The sequence below is a fragment of the Pongo abelii genome, chromosome 1 (genome assembly GCF_028885655.2).
Source record: "Pongo abelii isolate AG06213 chromosome 1, NHGRI_mPonAbe1-v2.0_pri, whole genome shotgun sequence".
Classification (NCBI taxonomy): Eukaryota; Metazoa; Chordata; class Mammalia; order Primates; family Hominidae; genus Pongo; species Pongo abelii.
In genome coordinates, this window is record NC_071985.2 from 112,065,723 (window position 1) to 112,086,482 (window position 20,760).

General features: G+C 42.2%; 2 protein-coding genes across 6 annotated transcripts in view; one reads left to right on the forward strand and one right to left on the reverse strand.

Moving 5' to 3' along the window:
- The window catches only part of GPR89A (G protein-coupled receptor 89A), a 66,954-nt gene extending 59,043 nt beyond the window's left edge, over window positions 1–7,911 (reverse strand). The window contains exon 1 of one of the 5 annotated variants that reach the window (XM_009245185.4): window positions 7,680–7,911. In XM_009245185.4, the coding sequence (XP_009243460.1) occupies window positions 7,680–7,721 (42 nt within the window). In that variant the 5' untranslated portion in view covers window positions 7,722–7,911. The remainder of the gene's footprint in view (window positions 1–7,679) is intronic. The other 4 variants (XM_054553611.2, XM_024240449.3, XM_054553615.2 and 1 more) reach the window with 4 other exon arrangements.
- The window catches only part of LOC100447686 (neuroblastoma breakpoint family member 12), a 2,265,351-nt gene that overhangs the window by 2,138,668 nt on the left and 105,923 nt on the right, over window positions 1–20,760 (forward strand).

The window sequence follows — 20,760 nt, forward strand, 5'->3', positions numbered from 1 at the left end:
AATACAAAAATTAGCTGGGTGTGGGCACCTGTATTCCCAGCTACTCCAGAGGCTGAGGCATGAGAATCGCTTGAATCTGGGAGGCGGAGGTTGCAGAGAGCCAATATCGTGCCACTGCATTCCAGCCTGGGTGATAGAGTGAGACTCGGTCTCAAAAAAAAAAAGAAAAGGTGTCAGAGTGAGACTTACTTCTTATGGATGATCCCTGATTGCAAGTATCTAAAAATAATACCAGCCTGGCCAACATGGTGAAAACCTATCTCTACAAAAAACACACACACATAAAAATTAGCTGGGGGTGGTGGGGTGTGCCTGTAGTCCCAGCCACCTGGGAGGCTGAGGTGGGAAGATCACCTGAGCCTAGGAAGTTGAGGCTACAGTGAGCCATGACTGCACCACTGCGCTCCAGCCTGGGCAACGGAGTGAGACCCTGTCTCAAAAAATAAATAAAAATAAATTAATTTAAAAAATAAAAACTTCAGGGGAGAGGAGTTGAGACCAAAATTAGAGGAGTAGTAGAAAGCCTAATATTTTTTTTATATCTGTTTCCTTCAGAGAGTTTTCTTAGCTTCTCCACCATCCTGCCTAATCTACATAAAGTGGTTTTCATTTCAGTGTAAAGCCGAGTGATTGCAGGATCCCTCTTTTGTCAGTTTTGTTTCAAACTGGCAGAGACCATAGCCACATGACAGCTGACAAAGCTGGTCTGTAGTAAATAGAACTTTCTATACATAGACACACACTGACACAACTACTCTTTTCTTCTTAAACTGGCTAGGACCTTTATGAATAAAATGATTTTATGTCTTTCTAGGGACTACTTTACTGAGCAAGTGTAAACTCAGTAGTTTAGCACAGACTACTTTAGCTTCTTATCATGCCCCTGCTGCCTAGCAAACTCATGTGTTCAGCCCCCTGGAACTTCTTTGGTTCTTTAGATCCATATTCTTTCACATCGAGACCTGTGTAGATGTCCTCTGACAGGAACTTCTCTCCAGCCCTCTCCCAGTTATGCTATTTACTCCCTCTGGAAGGCCCTCTCTGCCCTCCCAAATGCAGATAAATTGCTCTTTTTATATAATCCTATTTTACATTGTACTTCCCTCATCAAAGTGCTTACCATACAGTTTTGTAATGTGTGATTTAAATATTTTTTGACATTAGATTATAAGCTCTATGAGGACAAAAACCACATTTGTCTTGTAATCTTTGTATTCTTGGCATCCAGCACAAAGCCTGGTACGTAGCAGGCTCTCCATAAGTGCTTGCTGAATGGCTAAGTGGTCTATATAAAAGATGGTTTATTCTTCAGCATTCAATCTTAAATTTTCTGTAATAACTCCTATGTGCTATGTTAAGTACTGAGGATACAAAGATGAATAGGATGGTTACTACCTTCTAGGAGCTCACAATATAGTGAAGACACTACATAAATAATTACAACATAATATGGATGTGCAATGATAGAAATACATACATGATATTGTAAAACAATATGAAAGAGGGAGACCAAACCAATCTGTAGGGGGTTAGGACAGATTTTCTGGAGAAGATAATGCCTGAGCTGAAGGAAGTTTTAATTTGGGGTTAAAACCTGATATTGTATGCACATTTTGGGGTTATGTGCATTTTTCTAGAGTGGTTTCCAGGTATTCATCACACAGTCAAAGGTTTCCACCACCCCTAACATAAAAACCATCCTCTCAAAGGATGAATAAGAATCAAGTAGGGAGGCTGGACATGGTGGCTCACGTCTATAATCCCAGCACTTTGGGTAGATCGCTTGAGCCCAGGAGTTCGAGACCAGCTTGGGGAACATGGTGAAACCCCATCTCTACAAAAAATACAAAAATTAGCTAGGTGTGGTGGTGCGTGCCTGTAGTTCCAGCTTATGGGGAGGCTGAGGTGGAAGGGCCACTTGAGCCTGGCAGGTAGAGGCTACAGTGAGCTGTGAGCACGTCACTGCATTCCAGCCTGGGTGATAGAGCGAAACCCTGTCTCAAAACAAAACAAACGAACAAAAAACGAATCAGGTAGGGTAAAAACAAGTGGTAGGGGTAGAAGGACAGGGCTTTCCAGATAGCAAAGGGCATGAGTAAAGGCTTAGAGTGAATAGCATGGTATATGCCGGGAACTACACATGGTTTGGTGTTGCTAGAAGATGAAATTCAAAGAAGGAAGAGGTTAAAAATGAAGCTAGACAGGAGGAGTGGATGTCCAATCACTGAGAGCTTTGAAGGCCACCCTAAAGAGCTTAGATTATAGTTTGTAGATGGTGAGGGTTATTTAAGCAGGGAAATGGTATGGTCTGATTTGTTTTATATTATATAGAGCAGTATGGTGGCTGTGTGGAAGACACATTTGAAGGAAACAACATTGTAGAAAAAGAAACATTATAGAAATGTGTTATGGGAGTTCAGATGAAAGATGATAAAGCCCTGAATTAAGACATTTGGTGACAGAAGAGGAGACAACAGATTTGAGAACTATTTAAAAGGTAAAATCAACAGGGAGAAGTCAAGGATGACTAGTTTGGAATACACGATGAAGAGTGAAGCTACCCAATTTATATAAAGAATACTGGAGAAAGGAGAGGTTTAGGAAAGGGGGCAGAGGATGGGGAAAATGATGAGCTCATTTTTGAACACACTAAGGGCCTGAAGGACAGCCAGCAAGATGGGTCAAGATATCCAGCAAGCATCTGGAATAAAAGACAGATTGTGAAGGCAGGTCTAAGATACACCTATGAGTTGAAACCACCAAAGTACGAGATCACCCAGGAATAGTATCTAGAGTAAGGAGAGCAATGTGCCAAGAGGAAAACACTAGAGGATAAGGAAAACAGTTTTGAATGGTGAGGTAGAGGCAGGAACCAGAGTAGCAGGTCAGAATGAATGGGAGCTAAAGCAGTGGGGACAGTAAATGCAAATTACTCTAGGGAGAGCCAGGAATGAGAAAAAAAGAAAACATTAGATAATAGGCTAGAGAAGAATGTGGAATAAAGGGAAAGTTTATTGGCCAAGGGGAAAGAAAGCAGTCAAGTAAGGAGAAAAAGATGAGAAGGAGGATGGAATGCTAGCGGATGAACTGATAATACTGTTAATTTATTATTATTATTAGGTAACTTTTATTGAGCATTTACTATACTCCAGGTTCTCTAAGTAGTACTTAGCATTATAATCTTATAAAAATCATTAAAAACTCAGTACGGTAGGTTTGATTATCCTATTTTCACAGAGAAAGATGAGGTTTAGAGAAGTTAATCAATTTATAGTAAGTGTCAGAATCAAGATTGAACTCAAGCTTGTTTGACTCCAAAATCTGTGCCTTTTTTTTAATATTACTTTTTCAGCTCTATTGAGTCTGTCTGTTTAGAAAATCTGCGCTTTTAACCACTTCAAAATAAGCTACTCTAAGATCAAAGGTAGGCAGAATGGCTTTAAACTGGTGTAGGGGAACCCTATTTTCTGAAATGGGAGGAAAGGAGGTAAGAATGGTTGTGAACACAGATAACCTTTTAGATTAAAATGCAGAAAGTATTCATAGTAGGAGTTCATACCTTTTGGCTTCACTTTTGTTGAGTAAGTATGAGGCAAGGTTATCTGCTAAGAGTAAGAGAGGTGAGTATAGAAAAGGGAGCTTTGAGGATAGTGACAAAGATTCAGAGAAACTTTGAGGAGAATGAAACAAGTAGCTGATTAAGGTCAAGAAAAGGAATAATTCAGTGAGCTGAGGGTTAAACTCGTGGCGTTGGCAAACTACACAGCTATGTGATTTTCTATAGTAGCCTTCAGGCCTCTGTATTAGTAGTAAACAAACTATAGCAGTGATCCAAGTGTGGACTTATATATATATGAAGGTAAACGGAACAAGAGGGTGTAAGAAAGTAAGTTGGATCCAAGCATCTAGATCAAGCAGAAAAGGAAAGGGTCAAATAGATTAGGAGAAAATGTCCAGGATGTTCTTTGGCTATTATAAATAGTTACCAGTGGAGACAGATGTAAATTCAGAGTTTGGAGACAATATTTATTTATATGACTTATGAAGCCACGACTGAAGATAGAGAAGTTGGGCAGTTAGGACTGAGGGTGGCATGTACAGTGGAAATGGATGATCAAAAAAAAAATCACTAACATTGCTGTGAAATGTTTTAGACAAGGAAGAGAAAACAAGCAAAAATTTTAAGTTTATATGGTGGGGAGGGGAATGGAAGAAAAGAGAAACAGATATATACCTTTAATATTTCATTGTGGCCTCCTTTCACATTGAAAAAGAAAGCTTAAAAAGACTTCCAGAACAAGATTATGTCCTTTGCAGCAACATAGATGCAGCTAGAGGCCATCATCCTAAGCAAATTAATGCAAGAACAGAAAACCAAATACCACATTTTCTCACTTCTAAGTAGGAGCTAAATATTGGGTACTCACCAACATAAAGATGGCAAAAACAGGAACTGGAGACTACTTGGGGGCAGGGGAGGGGAGAAGGGGGAAGGGTTGAAAAACTAATTATTGAGTACTATGCTCAGTACCTGGGTGACCGGATCATTTGTACCCCAAACCTCAGCTCCCACAATATACCCAGCACAAGTACCAAATCTAAAATAAAATAAAAGTTGAAAAAAAAAGACTCAAACTACACACACACACAAAAGTAGCTGGAGAATTCATTTACATCCAAGATAAACACAAATTCTGGCAAGATTATAGAGGATCCAAAAAGAAAGCAGAAGCAAAATGCAATTTCAAGTAGCTTTGCAAATAAAATGGAAGGCGTATAGCTTCTTATTAAAAACGAGACTTAATACTTTCAGAATTGTACAGAGTCTTGACCTTAGGACTTAAGAGTGTACTCTGGAACTGATAAGTCTTATGACGGTATAGAGGGCTCAAAACATGAGTTAGTTAACAGTTGCTTTTATAAAAGTGACTTCTGGGTTGAAAATTAGCTACTGTTAAAAAAAAAAAAAAGATGGCCATCAGCAGGATAGTTATTAAAGAATTAACTATAAAAGACACCTTTCTTGGATCATTTATTCACCCTTTTAATCATTTAACAAATATTTATTAGTGCTTAATATGCGCCAGGTCCAAGGGATAGAATGGCAAACAAGAGAGCGTGAATGCTACTCTCAAGGAGTTTATAATCTACGGAGGAGATAAACAAGTAATTACAAAACAATGTGGTAGTGTTTTTACAGGGGAAGTAGGTGAAGGGTACTATGGCAGTATGTATAGGGACATCTAGTCCAGTCTAGGGGAAGCTTCTTGGATGTTCTACTTGAGATCTGAAGGCTGAAAGAAGGGGAGGGATATGAGGAAAAGGCCCAGAAAGAGAAAACACACTGTGTGGAAATCTGGAGGCACCATAGCATGGCCAGGTTAGGGAACTAAAAGAAGTTCAGGAAGTCTAAAGAATAAAATGGTGAAAGCCACAGCTGAAGAGAGAAGAGCCAGGGTCCCATCAATAAGGGACCTGATAAGAGTGAGGGTCCCATCAATAATGGACCTGAAAAGCCATGTAAAGGAGTTTGAACTTCCTCCTGTGCCATGGTGAGCAAGATTCAATACGTGACCTCTGATTTCAGATTTCATTTCAAATAAACCTTTCAGTTAATACAAAACAGAAAAAATGAGGGGGGAGGGGCGCAGGGGGCAATGGTGGTGTTTCCAAGGTAACCACACCTCTCTAGAGAGGCGCTTTTTATTAAACAAATATTCACTACAACTCTACTATGTGTCCGCAACTGATCTAGATGCTGGTGAATACAAGAGAGAACAAGAAAGACAGTATCTTCATGGACAGATAACGAACACATGAATATACCAATGAACTATAGTAATAAATGCCAAGAAGAAAATAAAACATGGAAATGAGGAAGAAGGCAGCCGAAATAGAAAGCTACTTTGGCTGTGGGCAGGGTGTCAGGTAAAACCTTCCTAAAGCAACATTTTTATTAATACCGAAAGGATGATAAAGTAGTCACATAAATATTTGAACAGAGAACATTCCATGCAAAGGAGTCTTTGGGTCTTCCACATTTGTAAAAAGCAGGTTTAACAATTAATTACTGCATGTGGATGCATGTGTGAAGTGAAAGTCTATGATTACAAGGCATACAAAATTAGAAAGCCACTTTCTTGGTTCAACGTATCAATTATATCCATGCTAAAAATCGTAGAGGCTGCAATGCAAAGCCAATTTTCTACTGACATTCTTATTTTTATTCTAAGTGAAAAGAAAAGCTAATTAAATATTGTTATTTTTCTTAAATTGGTACTAGGGCTAAAAATAACCCTGAGTTCTCACCAAGGGCACTGGGAAGTCTTGGAAAGGTTTTAAGCAGAAGAGTTACATGTCTAGGTTTTTTTTTACATTAATACATTTGAATACTATGCAGCCAATAAAAACAATACTTATGAAAACTATAGAAAAGGTGGTAAATTTTAAAAATGAAAAACTATTGCATTAGCGTGGTAGGATTATGGATGGCTTTTCCTTCTTTCTTATTTTCTTAAATATTGTAAAAGTTTTTGAAGAGAAAAGGACAATGCTCCGCTCTACGGAGACGACTATTAGGATGAAGCAATACAAAAACTGAATCAAAGAACAAAAATTTAGTTCACTTTAAGCCCCAAAAGGTAACTCTTTCTGTTATTTGCCGTTTGAGAGAAAGAACAAGTAAAAACAACCACACACACAAAAAATCTTTATTGGAAAGATGAGGGGAAGAAGGTCAATAGGTAGTCTGAGCTTCACAAATATTAACAGTTGGCCAACAATTACTTATTGAATGCCTGCACTTGGAAGTGGGGATACAGCTATGAACAATGCAGGATCTCAAAAAAAAAAATCATAAACACACACATAAATGATGCCAGTGCTATGATAAATGCTAGGAAGAAACAATAATTAACAATAGATTACACGGTAAAAGCAAGAGTCTAACTAGACGAAACTTTTATTGAGCAGAGACAGTGTTTTACATGTTTGTACGCTCAGAGCTTTATATAATGCTCGATAAATGTTTGTTGACTGTACAAACAAATTAAGGTGGCCAATGAAGAAGAAATAAGGGTCAGAAAAACATCCGAAAAAGGTGGGTAACTAAGCAGAGGATAAAGGACGAGGTGTCAGTGCAAAAACGAAACCTTATACTTTTAAGCATAGGTATAACCTTATATTGATACTTTGAAGCAGCAAATTTCTCCACACCCGGATTCAGGATTTGACATCTAACAGCAAAGCCTGCACTGACGTGAACTCAGTATCCAGCCCTGATTGGCGCGTCGCACAATCCGCGCCCAGAACCACACAGGCTTCCCCAGTCTAGGATCAGTGGCGCATCCCGGAAGCTTCGAGGAGCTCCTAGAACCGCCGCCTTAGCTGGCGGCGCCGGCTCTTAGCCTGGAGGTCGGCGGACCCCTTCCAAAAGTGGACCGAAATTCCGGGGATGGATGCCGGGTGGGGCCGCGGACGGCCGCAGGCCAGCCTCCTGACGGCCGGGGCTGAGGTAACCGGCCGCAGCAAATCGCACACCCTCTCTGGGTGCCAGAGTGACCGGCGCAGGCCGCGTAAGAGAGGAACCAGACCCCGGACCAGCCCGCACCGCGGAGGACCGGAGACGGCGATTCGGGAAAGGGAGGCGGACGGGTGTCGGGGCGGAGGCGGCGACTCACCTGGGAGGTAATCATGATACTGGAGTCGATCAGGAAACTCATGGTGAAGTGTAAGGAAGGCTCTTGCCTCCACTTCCCACTCCCCGAGGCCACAGCACGCTGGGGCCACAGGCCCCCTCACACAGACTGCCTTCTCCCAGGTGCCGCAGCCGGGACTGCGGCTCTCCAGCCCGACGCCATCAAGCTGCGCCCCAGCCAGCCAATCAGCGGCTACATCCACAGCCCCGCCTCGGGCTTGGGGTGGGTGGGGCGGACGCTAGGCTCCCGCCGCGGAGGCTCCAGGGGCGGGGCTTATTAGGGGCGGTGCTAAAAGCAGCAATGCAAGGTAGCGTTAACATTTTTGAGGCTGAAGGAGGTAGGGGCTGAGAGCTAAGTGGTAATTCTGTTTTGTAATGATCATAAGATAATAATGGTAATTATAGTAAGTCAGGCATTGTGTCCTAAATGTTATAACTTTTACTTGACTCGGCAAATATGACTGTACAAAGTGAGGGAAGACTGGAAAGTCAGATGAGATATTAACAAATATAACTAACCAAATACATTTCTGTGACAACAGTGAAAAGCACACCGTCTGTAGCAATTTAGTGATAATATTGTACTGCATATCAGTCAGGCCACAGGTGGAGTACTGCACTCCGTGTACCACACTTTTAAGAGATTTTACAGGCCGGTCCGGCTCACGCCTGTAATCCCAGCACCTGGGGAGGCCAAGGCGGGCGGATCACCTGAGGTCGCAAATTCGAAACCAGCCTGACAAACATGGAGAAACCCTGTCTCTACTAAAAATACAAAATTAGCCGGGCGTGGTGGAGCATGCCTGTAATCCCAGCTACTAGGGAGGCTGAGGCAGGAGAATCGCTTGAACCCGGGAGGGGAGGTTGCGCTGAGCTGAGATCGCGCCATTGCACTCCAGCCTGGGCAACGAGAGCGAAACTCTATCTCAAAAAAAAGAAAGAAAAAAAAGAGACAGATTATACAGAGACATATTGGAGCTCACTCAAATGTGAGCCACCAGATAAGGGCTGCTGGAAGGAGGCGAAGAAAGATGACTCAGAACATGACATCTGTCTTCATGTGAAAGAATGGGTAGAACTGATGTGGCGCTACGAATTATCTGTAGGGCAAAGGACTGGAAGTTAAATGAAGATAGATTTTAATTCAAAACAAGGATCAGTTCTTTAAGAGTCTGAAGAAGGGTTATTTTAGGAAGTAGCTCCCTCTGCCCCCTTCCCACCTGTTGCAGTGGATCAAATATACACTGAATAACTACCTCATTCATTCAACACTCATTTCATGAAGGCTTAACGCATTGCTGTGGGGCTTACTCTGCTGCCGACCTGGGGCCTAGCTAGGCTTTGTAGTCTATATAGTCTCATAGTCCTGCAAACTGGCTTCAGCCCAGGAAATCACCCTGTGTAGGAGTGGCTGCAGTCAAGACGCAGGAAGACAATCCTGAGGGGACCTGACATCCAGCATCTGAGTTCAGACTACTATAGTTTGAATAAGTGACCTGCAGATTCATTACACACAAGGGAACATACCTTCCTTTTGTTGAATTGAACTCTGGGATACCAAGCAGTCAAAAGTACCTGTCAGATGTCCAATCCCTGATCCAGAATTTCAAGGAGCTGTGGAGGCAGCTGTACTATGGGAGTGTCATAAACCAGAGAACTTTGTGTCCAGGCTATATCTATTAGGGAAGCAGGTAGATTCCCACGTAACAGCACCTAACTGACATTCAAGAGTGTGTAGAGTGCAGAGTGCTGAAAGAGACTATCAAGGCAAGCAGTTTACCTTGGTGGCTTACTGGGGTGCACAGTGGGGATCAGAATATCAGTAACGAGGAATAGCAGAGAAAGGTGTGCAATGCCTGCTGGCCTAAGGCCTATGCAAAGCTTTGGGTGACACTATTCAGAATTCTCCCTACTGTACCACTTGTGTCCAGGTAAAGGACAGGCCTAGGTGATTCAAGGGACTGCTTTATTCCCTGATTTTGATTGAGGGATGTCTTTAGAAACCTTCGCACTGCATTTAGTATCCAATTGACTCTTCTTTCAAAGCAAGTCTCTACTGCTGGTGGTGGACTCTGACGCTAAAATGGCTTGTCCTCCCATCTGTACTGCTGGTAATATTCTCCCGATCCACTCTAGCTGCTGCCATCGTCTTAGAATAGTGAGACCTTTTGGTTCTGCCTCCATGGACAGTCACACCATCTGGGCTCTGAGTCCCCAGTTTCTGCTTTTTCCAAGGGAGCTTTTCAAAATATATCATGTTCATAACTAGTAGCCATCGTTTGCCACTCATCCAGAGATTGACAGCCCGTCCCATAGATGTGCTATAAAGCATCGACTAACAAGATGATCAGTCTGTGTCCTTTGGATGAGTGTTTGCTCACACCACTTTACTGTCCTTTTTCATAGCAACTGTAGTGTTCATACCTACAGTACTCTCACACTTTCCAGCACCATCCACATACTGACAGCTAACTACTTCACCCCCTTCCTCCAAATTAATGCAAAGGACTGGGCCCAGGAGTTGACACTAACACTAGATCCCTGGGAAACACCCTAGTACCTCTTCTCCATGCACATACATAGCACCTGCCCATGCCAGTGGCTGGATGATCTCTGTTAGGGATTTTCTTTTGAAACTTTTTACTGATTGTGACATAGTTGTAGATTCACATGCAGTTGTAAGTCTGGGATCTTTTGAAACATATGATATCACCAATTCTGTGGCATCCTACTCCAGCTGTCTCCCTTCGTGGATAGACATCCTATCTTGTAGTTTTGCCCACTGTGCCAGGTTCACTGAGTCTCTGAACTCCCCTGTGTGCCCCACTAAGTCACCAGTGTAAGCTGGACAGGAAACCCCAAGTATTCAGAGGAAAAGTGTTTATTTCCCAATGGTCCCATGGGCAGTATATATACTTGATACCTAGAAAATATATAGGTGCAGTTTTCTCAAAGTGTGGTTCTCTAATGACTTGGGGAGCTTATTTAAAATGTAGATTCATAAGCCCTAATGTAGACCAGTGGACTTGGGATTTCTGAAAGTGACTCCCAGGAGGAATCTAGGAGTCAATTAATAGTATCTTATCTCATAATAAGTAAAAATTATATATATTTATCATGCTTAAAATGATATCTTGAAATATGTATACATTGTGGAATGGCTAAATCAAGGTAATTAGCATATGTATTACTTCAGATACTTATTTATTTTTCTGGTGAGAATACTTAAAATCTACTCTCAGAGATTTTCAAAAATGCAATACATTGTTATTAGTTACAGTCACCATATTGTACAATAGATCTCTTGAACTTGCTCCTCTTATCTAACTGAAATTTTGTATCCTTTGACCAACATCTCTCCAACCCTACCCGACTATCCCCCCCAGCCCCTGGTAATCACCACTCTACTCTCTGCTTTTGTGAGTTCAATTTTTTTAAAGAAAGAATCTGCATTTGTAACAGCCTCCCAGGAGATTCTTATGCATACTGACTGGGGACTGGTTGTGAGACTCTGCTCCCCATCTCAAAACTTTCCTAGAATGAGTTAGCGCCTTCACACTAGGAAAATGCCAGCTCCGATTTGCCTAAAGAAAGGGGACTGAGGGCCACAGTGGTGCTAGCTTTGCTCTTTGCTTTTTTCCACTCCCGCACCCTTTCTCTAGATATGCTCACTCTATAGCCTCAGGAAGCCTAAAGATCTTTTCCAACCACTTGCGCTTTGGCTCAAGAATTCCCCTTCATCTTCCTTGAGTCTACTTTGAACCTCTTCCCTAGTTGGTTCTCACTTTTCCAGACCTTCTTGGAGGTGCATTCCAGTCCTTTCCTCTTATACAATCTCATTTTGGATATATCGACCTTGGTGCTGACCTGGTATGCACCGCCCTGTCCAGGGCCTTGATTGGTTCATATGAGTTAGAGTTAACTCTGTATCAAGTGCTTGGTTGTTCTTGAAGCCGTGTTCCTGAGGAATAAAGAAGATTAAATAGTCGTGTGGTTTTATGCAGGTTACTAAACTCTCTGTACTTAAGTTTCCTCATCTAAAAAATAGAGATAGTAATAGTACCTTATCTCATAAGGTTATTATGAAGATTAAGTAATATACATAAAGCCCTCAGGAAAATAAGCACTTTATAGTAAGTATGCAACAATTTTTACCCATTATTATTATTATTATGAGTTTACATTCAGTTTTCCTTCATTGTTAATTAGTTTCAATGTATATTTATTTATTAGTATTTATAAATGTATATTTAAAAGTTTTGGTTGTCAGTTATTCAAATTATAGTGAAAAGACTGATGATTGTAGAGCTCTCAAATTTGGAAAGATTCAGAGGCATTATTTGAAATATATAACACCAACTTTTTCCATTTATTAAAACTAATTTTGGGATTCTCTGTTAATATAATTATCATGCAGAATGAATTTGATCCATATATTTTGTGAATAAAGGGGAAGAAGATGTAGAGATTAAATTTAAAATGGAATATATTACGTGAAGTTCAAAGTAAAGGATGTTCATATTCGTATTGTATGAACTGTTCCAAACTTCTGGTCCCCTGCCGTCTGTGCTCAGGCAGAGCAGAAAGCTCTCCCTACTGCCCCACCACTTCTTGCTCCAGGACTGACCTCTTCTTGGGATAACTACCAGCAGGGACATTTGCTTATTTTAAAGAAGCCCCCATCTTTACCACTGGATTGAGATTTGCCACCATAACGTTAAGACAGTTGCAGAGGAGTACAACACTGGCATATTTCCAAAGTCCAGGATATTCATTCTTATTCTTGGTTAACGTGATGCATACCCACACCAATGCACCAGTGCTATGGACTCCTCGTGATCCAATATTGAAAAAATGGATCCTGTTTGTGTACCCCTAAAATGCATATGTTGAAGCCCTGGTTCCTGATGTGATAGTATTTGGGCCTTTGGGAGCTGATTAGGTTTAGATGAGGTCATGAGAGTGAAGCCCCATGATGGGATTTGTGCCCTTCCAAGGACATGAAGGACCAGCACGCTCTCTTTCTGACAGGTGAGTATATGGTGAGAAGGCAGCTGTCTGTGAACCAGAAGGAGGGCCCTCACCAAGAAGTGACCATGCTGGCACCCTGATCTTGGACTTCTGGCATCTGGAACTGTGAGAAATAAATGGTTGTTAAATATATACACCTACTATGCGCCCACAAAACTTAAGACTAAAAAATTTTAAAAACTTTGTTGTTTAAGCCACATAATGTACGGTATCTTGTTATAATAGCATGAACTAAGACAATGAGCATACTATGTTGTTATATAGTTTTCTTTATATTTCATTTTAGAAATATTTTATGGGGCTGGGCATGGTGGCTCACGCCTGTAGTCCCAGCACTTTGGGAGGCCGAGATGGGCGGATCACTTCAGGTCAGGAGTTAGAGACCAGCCTGGCCAACATGGTGAAACCCCGTCTCTACTAAAAATACAAAAATTAGCTGGGCATGGTGGCACATGCCTGTAATCCCACCTACTTGGGAAGCTGAGGCAGGAGAATCACTTGAACCTGGGAGGCGGAGGTTGCAGTGAGCTGAGATTGTGCCACTGCACTCCAGCCTGGGTGACAGTAAGACTTTGTCTCAAAAAAAAAAAAAAAAGAAATATATTTTATAGGCCAGGCATGGTGGCTAAAACTTGTAATCTCAGCACTTTGGGAGTCCGAGGTGAGAGGATCACTTGAGCCCAGGAGTTTGAGACCAACCTGGGTTACATTGGGAGATACTGTCTCTACCAAAAAAAAAAAAAAAAAAAAAAAAAAAAATTAGCCAGGCATGGTGGTGCGCACCTGTAATCCCAGCTACTCTGGAGGCTGAAGTGGGAGGATTGCTTGAGCCTAGGAGGTTGAGGCTGTAAGAATCTGTGATTGTACCACCGCATTCCAGCCTGGGCAACAGAGTGAGACCCTGTCTCAAAAAAATGTATATTATGAATATTTTCTCATGCCAAATGCTTTATAACATTTTTATTGACTCAATAACATTCCATTATATGGTTATGTCATTTGTAACTTAACCAATCTACCTTTTGGATTTTTTTTTTTTTTGGTGGTGTTTACTATAATAAAATAATATGATGATGAAGAATTTGGCCCACAAGAAACACTTATTCAAGCCTACAATTTTCCCTGGGCAAGGGAAGGTCACCGTGTCTATGTCTCAGCAAATTCTGAGGACACACATCAAGCTCCTGCAAGCTTGGCTACTGTGGCAGCCAGAGGTGAGCCTGTGAACCTCTGCAGACTAATAGGCTTCTAATGACTAGTGAGAAAGAGGTCAGGCCTCCCTCCCAGCAAGTGCTTTCCAGAAAGTCTCAGAGGTTTTCCTTGAGCCCCTCACTTGGAGGGGAATCAGAGAAGGGGATGAGAAACACCACAGCTCTTTCTTTTAGTCTGACAACTGTCTTCAAAGACTGCTCCTGTCAGTTAATCCTTATCTTTCTCTTAAATAACCCAGAGGTGGATTGTGAGCTAGGAGTTGCAAGACCATTTGGGGGCACTTTTTTTTTTTAAGGAATTCTAGATTGTGCTTTGTACCACTTTTTAGAAAGTGTAGACATTGAGCATTTATTGTCCTTGGTTATGTAGCCTTACTGAAACTCCAAGACATAGGAAATATTTTGTTTAACGTTTCATTACATATCCATTAAATCAGACTTGTAAATTACATTCAGGTCCTCTCTATTTTTGTCTTCTGTCAATTCGTCAAGGATTGAAGTCTTTTATTGCTACTATTTTTCTGTCCATATCTCCATTTTTTCTGAGAGCTTCATACAGTCCAGTGCCTTATTTTTCAGTGCAAAATGATTCATAATATGTCTTTGTTGCATATTATATTTTATATTAATAAAGACCAATATTTTGGTTTGGTTTAATGATTCTGCTCTTGTGTTTTCTGTGTTTGGTCTTTATTTTTGCCTTTTTTCTGTTTTTTCTTCTTTTTGCTATATGGACTGTGTAGTCCTTGTTTCTTGTTTTGTTTCCTAGTAATCTGGAAGGCATGCATTTTGTTTTAAAATAACACACAACTTTATATTTTTCTTATTACTAACATAGAGAATAAAATAGTATCTTTGTACGTTGAGAATACCAGGACACTTCTACTCTCTCACATTTCTCCTTCTTTGTTAGTCCCTTCACCCCACACAGTACCGAAGTTTATGTTGGTGTTATCTGGGATTTTAAACTTTACTTTAAAAATATATTTTTGTTAAGGATTATTTATATTTGTATTCTGTTTTGTAACTATACTTAAAATAGTTACATTTAATTCATTTTATGCTTAAATGTCTTCAGTATTCATCATCAGCCTCTTTCATACTTTGCCTTCTTTATTTCTTTTTTTTTTTTTTTTTTTCTGAGACAGCATCTCACTTTGTTGTTCAGGCTGGAGTGCAGTGGCATGATCACAGCTCACTGTAGTTCCAGGGCTCAAGTGATCCTCCCACCTCAGCTTCTCAAGTAGCTGGGACTATAGGCGTGCGCCATCATGCCTGGCTAATTTTTAAATTTTTGTAGAGACAGGGTTTCACAATGTGCCCAGGCTAGTCTCAAACTCCTGGGCTCAAGCGGTCTTCCCACCTCTGCCTCTCAAAATGTTGGGATTACAGGTATAAGCCACTATGCCTGGCCTTGAATTCTTTTAAAAAATATTTCTCTTGGGCGGACGCGGTGGCTAATGCCTGTAATCCCAGCAGTTTGGGAGGCTGAGGCGGGTGGCTCACCCGAGGTCAGGAGTTCAAGACCAGCCTGGCCAACATGTGAAACCCTGTCTCTACTAATAATACAAAAATTAGCCAGGCATGGTGGCACGCCTCTAATCCCAGCTACTCGTGAGGCTGAGGCATGAGAACTGGTTGAACCTGGGAGGTGGTGGTTGAATAAGCCAAGATCGCACCATTGCACTCCAGCCTGGGCAACAAGAGTGAAACTCCATCTCAAAAAACAAAAAACAAAACAAAACAAAACAACAACCAAAAAAAAAAATATTTCTCTTTTGGCTTGAGTGGGTTATGAAATAAATTTTTCTTTTTTTTTTTTTTTTTTAGTATTTATTGATCATTCTTGGGTGTTTCTTGGAGAGGGGGATGTAAGCAGAGGTCCCTGCGGCCTTCCGCAGTGTTTGTGTCCCTGGGTACTTGAGATCAGGAAGTGGTGATGACTCTTAACGAGCATGCTGCCTTCAAGCATCTGTTTAACAAAGCACATCTTGCACCGCCCTTAATCTATTTAACCCTGAGTTGACACAGCACATGTTTCAGAGAGCAGGGGGTTGGGGGTAAGGTTATAGATTAACAGCATCCCAAGGCAGAAGAATTTTTCTTAGTACAGAACAAAATGGAGTCTCCTATGTCTACTTCTTTCTAAATAGACACAGTAACAATCTGATCTCTCTTTCTTTTCCCCACATTTTCCCCCTTTTCTTTTCGACAAAACCGCCATCGTCATCATGGCCTGTTCTGGATGGTCGCTGTCTCTTTGGAGCTGTTGGGTACACCTGCAGAAAGGCTGTCACTTCACACTTGGAAGATTGCACAGCGGGCAGGCAGAGGTGCTCCTCACTTCCCAGACCGGGCGGCCGGGCAGAGGTGCTCCTCACATCCCAGACGATGGGTGGCCGGGCAGAGGCGCTCCTCACTTCCCAGACGGGGCGGCTGCCAGGCAGAGGCGATCCTCACTTCCCAGACGGGGCGGCCAGGCAGAGGCGCTCCAAACTTCCCAGACGGGGCTGCCTGGCAGAGGCGCTCCTCACTTCCCAGACGATGGGTGGCCGGGCGGAGGCGCTCCTCACTTCCCAGACGGGGCGGCCGGGCAGAGACGCTCCTCACCTCCCAGACGGGGCGGCCGGGCAGAGACGCTCCTCACCTCCCAGATGGAGTGGCGGCCGGGCAGAGGCGCTCCTCACTTCCCAGACGGGGCGGCCGGGCAGAAACGCTCCTCACATCCCAGACGGGGTAGTGGCCGGGCAGAGGCGCTCCTCACTTCCTAGACGGGGTGGCGGCCGGGCGGAGGCGCTCCTCACCTCCCAGACGGGGCGGCGGGGCAGAGGTGCTCCTCACATTCTAGACGATGGGCGGCCAGGCAGAGACGCTCCTCACTTCCTAGATGGGGTGGCAGCCGGGCAGAGGCTGTAATCTTAGCACTTTGGGAGGCCAAGGCAGGCGGCTGGGAGGTGGAGGTTGTAGTGAGCCGAGATCACGCCACCACACTCCAGCCTGGGCAACATTGAGCACTGAGTGAGCGAGACTCCGTCTGCAATCCCAGCACCTCGGGAGGCCAAGGAGGGCAGATCACTCGAGGTCAGGAGCTGGAGACCAGCCCTGCCAACATGGCAAAACCCCGTCTCCACCAAAAATACACAAACCAGTCAGGCGTGGTGGCGCGTGCCTGCAATCCCAGGCACTGGGCAGGCCGAGGCAGGAGAATCACGGGAGCCCGAGGCAGGGAGGTTGCAGCGAGCCGAGATCACAGCAGTACAGTCCAGCCTCGGCAACAGAGGGAGACCGTCGAAAGAAAGAGACCGTCGAAAGAAAGGCAAGAAAGGCAAGCAAGGCAGGCAAGGCAGGCAAGGCAAGCAAGGCAGGCAGGCCGGCGGGCGGGCTAAATTTTTCTTTAAAGAAGGGTTTGCAGGTATTTTGAGCTTTTGCATAATTGAGAGTGCCTTTCAATTGGCTTCACACATGAATGAAATTTGGCTTGTTGTGGAGTTTTCAGCTGAAGTTTTTCATCCGCAATATTCTGTGGATAATCTCTTCTTTTCTGAAATTTAATGTGTTATGCAGAAGTATGATGCCAGCCTGATTTTTTTTTCCTTTGTAAGTAACTTGATAAACACTCTTTTCATCCACAGTTGGCACTGGAAGGACAAGCGCCACATTGAGAGGGTTGGCTGAAACTGAGAGTTTTTGGTTCCTTATGCTCACTCCAGCTTCCCTTTTCCTTTTGAGCTATTACTCATCCCTGTGACCAACAGTGGCCTCTGAGGGAGAGGAGGAATCTCTCTCCTTTACCCTCCAGACCATATAAACCCTTTTCTTAAATCTCTATCAAAGCTGAGTCTAAGGTGCATTTTTATTGTCTTTCCTCCAATAAGACTAGGCTGGGCGTGGTAGCTCCTGCCTGTAACCCCAGCACTTTGGGAGGCCGAGGTGGGTGGATCACGAGGTCAGGAGTCCGAGACCAGCCTGGCCAACATGGTGAAACCCCGTCTCTACTAAAAATACAAAAATGAGCCAGGCGTGGTGGCATGCGCCTGTAGTATCAGCTACTCTGGAGGCTGAGGCAGGAGAATTGCTTGAACTCGGGAGGTGGAGGTTGCAGTGAGCCGAGATTGTGCCACTGGACTCCAGCATGGGTGACAGAGCAAGACTGTCTCAATAATAATAATAATAATAAGGCTATGCTAAATTACAGTAATCATATCACATATAATAATTATGAAGGTGATGATAGCTAATATTTGTGGAGTGCTTATTATGTGCCAGGTACTGTTTTAAGATCTTGACTTGTATTAACTCATTAACTCCCCAACTTAGTTCCTAGCTTGCCTCCATATGGCAGATGCCATTTTCCCTTCTTTTTTTGGAAGCACTAGTGAGCATATTATGACTCTTTGGATTGCAGGCTCAAGAGAATGAGGCTCAGAGAAAGGAATTCCCTCTTGTTCCTGTTTAAGGCCCACCTTCCAAATTCTCTTTTCTCATCTTAGAATCTTTCTCTTTTCAGCAGTTGACATTTGAAATATCTATTATCTTCAAGGAAGCCTCACCTCATATTGAGAGAGGTATGACCCTACTCTATGTTCACAAGCAGACAAGAATGTGAAAACATAGTTGTTAAACAGTGGTACAAAAAACATTGCAGGGGTTGTTCCATTACATTTCTAAATTATAGAATTATGTCTTTATACTTGCAAATCAAAATTTATCTAGATTTTTTCCCTGGTGCATGATGAGTCCCTTCCAATTTGCAATTTCAGCTCTTTCATCAGCTCAAGAAAATTTCCTTCTATTGTATCTTTAGAGCTTATGGTTCACTTGTCCTGACTTTTCTTCAGGAGCATTGATATCTATGTGTTGGATTTTTATTGTCTTTCCTCCATATCTGTTATTTCTTCTTTGATAATTTTCATCTCTTTGTCCTTTCTTTTGGCATTTGGGAGAATTTCTGATATTGATTCTTTACAAAATTGATTTGGTATTATGTATTGCTAATTCTGCTCTTTATTCTTAAATTCTGCTGTGGCATTGTTTGCTAACTCTGCCAGCTCCTTTTACAATTCAATCTAGTACCTTATTATCTTGTGTTTCATGTATTGTTTTATAGAGTCCATGTTTTCTTTAACCTTTTTTTTTGAGAGTACAAAACAGATTTTAAATAAATTTTTAAGCAAAGATTTTTTGAAATTATGCCATTCTTTTACTTTTGGTCTACATTGTTTTCATCTCATGTCTCTGAAACCTTCCGCAGACTCCAGGTTATTCTCTGTCTAGTTGTTGTTATTTTCCCTGTCTATTACTTATCTATAAAACTGAGAATCTCATCCATCCCAGAATAGGTATAGGACCTGACTAAACACAGTAAAATTAGGTCAACAGAATTAATAAAAATGTAAAGAAGAATCCTCTTTGACTATTGGATAAGTAAATTTCTAAAAAATATTTAAAGGAATACAAGTAATCTGTAATTCAAGAAAAATATAGAGTTGTCCTAGAATTTAGTGCCTTAGGCTGAAGCAATTATGAAAAAAAACTGGAGAAAATTGACCTTCTGATGTGAGAGATCTTAGAGAGATGAACAATTGTAATATCATAACAACATTCCCTGTCATAATGTCTGCATTATAGATATCATTGAGTTTTTTAATTGTTAAGTTATATTCCATTGGCTCAGGTCACTTGTGTTTATCTAATCTCATCATTTTCTGTTGGTTACATTGATCTAACTCAATTTTGGAGGTACCTCATTGTTTCTTCATCTACAGATCTAGCTAGTTTAAAGATGAAAACTGCAGCAGATGAAAAAGAAAAATACAACTGGAAAATTTAGATGAATTAGAAACACTAAACAGTTTTCAGGAAAGCTGAGTGTCAGAGAAAAACAGACGCTGGAGGAAAAGAAAAAAAGAAGACACAAAAACTGTCCTGGCCAAAGGGGTCATGACCACACATTATCCTCAGATGACGGCTTCTGATTTTGTCTTCTGCTTGATCAATTCTACTGAGACTCACTAATGCATTTTCCAGCTCCAGGATTTGTTTGATTTTTTTCTCTTACTTCAGTATCCTTGTTAAATTTCTGATATATTTCTGAATTGTTTCTCTGTGTTTTCTTGAAGTTCATTGAGCTTTCTAAAAATAGCTATTCTGAATTCCCTGAGGTTACACATCTCCATCTCTCCACGGTTTGTCACTGGGTGCCTTACTTGGTCCATTTGTTGAGGCCATATTGACTTCAATGTTATTGATACTGTCGATGTTTGGCAATATCTAGGCATTGAAGGATAAGGTATTTATTCCAGCCTTTGCAGTCAGGTCTTGTTTGTACCTGTCCTTCAGAGGACCTTCCAGGAATTCAAAGCGGGCTGACGAGTTCCCTAAGTCAGTGATCACTGCAGCCATTTTTGTATTACAGGGTACCCTAGGCCCAGGTACGCTGCAATTCTTACAGATTCCCAGGTCCCCAGCCCTGTGGACTTGGGGAAGATCGGAGATTGTTCTCTGCATTCCCAGGTAAAGCCCCTAGCTTACTTCCCTTTCTTCCCCCAAGCAAAAGGAACCTCTCTTCAGGCTGCACTGCCTGGAGTGTGGGGAGGGGTGATACAGGCATTCCCATAGCTGCCGTCATACTGGCTCACACCTCAAGTCCAGGGTCTTCCAGACCTATGCAGCATCAGGGCTTGCCCAAGGACTGTGGTCACTACAGCCTGCCTGCCACTGAAATTTATTTGAAGCCCAAGAAATTTCCAGTGATAAAGCCAGCCAGAACTTAGGTGGGTTCTTCCTGCTGGGGCAGCTGCTTCCCTTGTGGCCCAGGGTGGG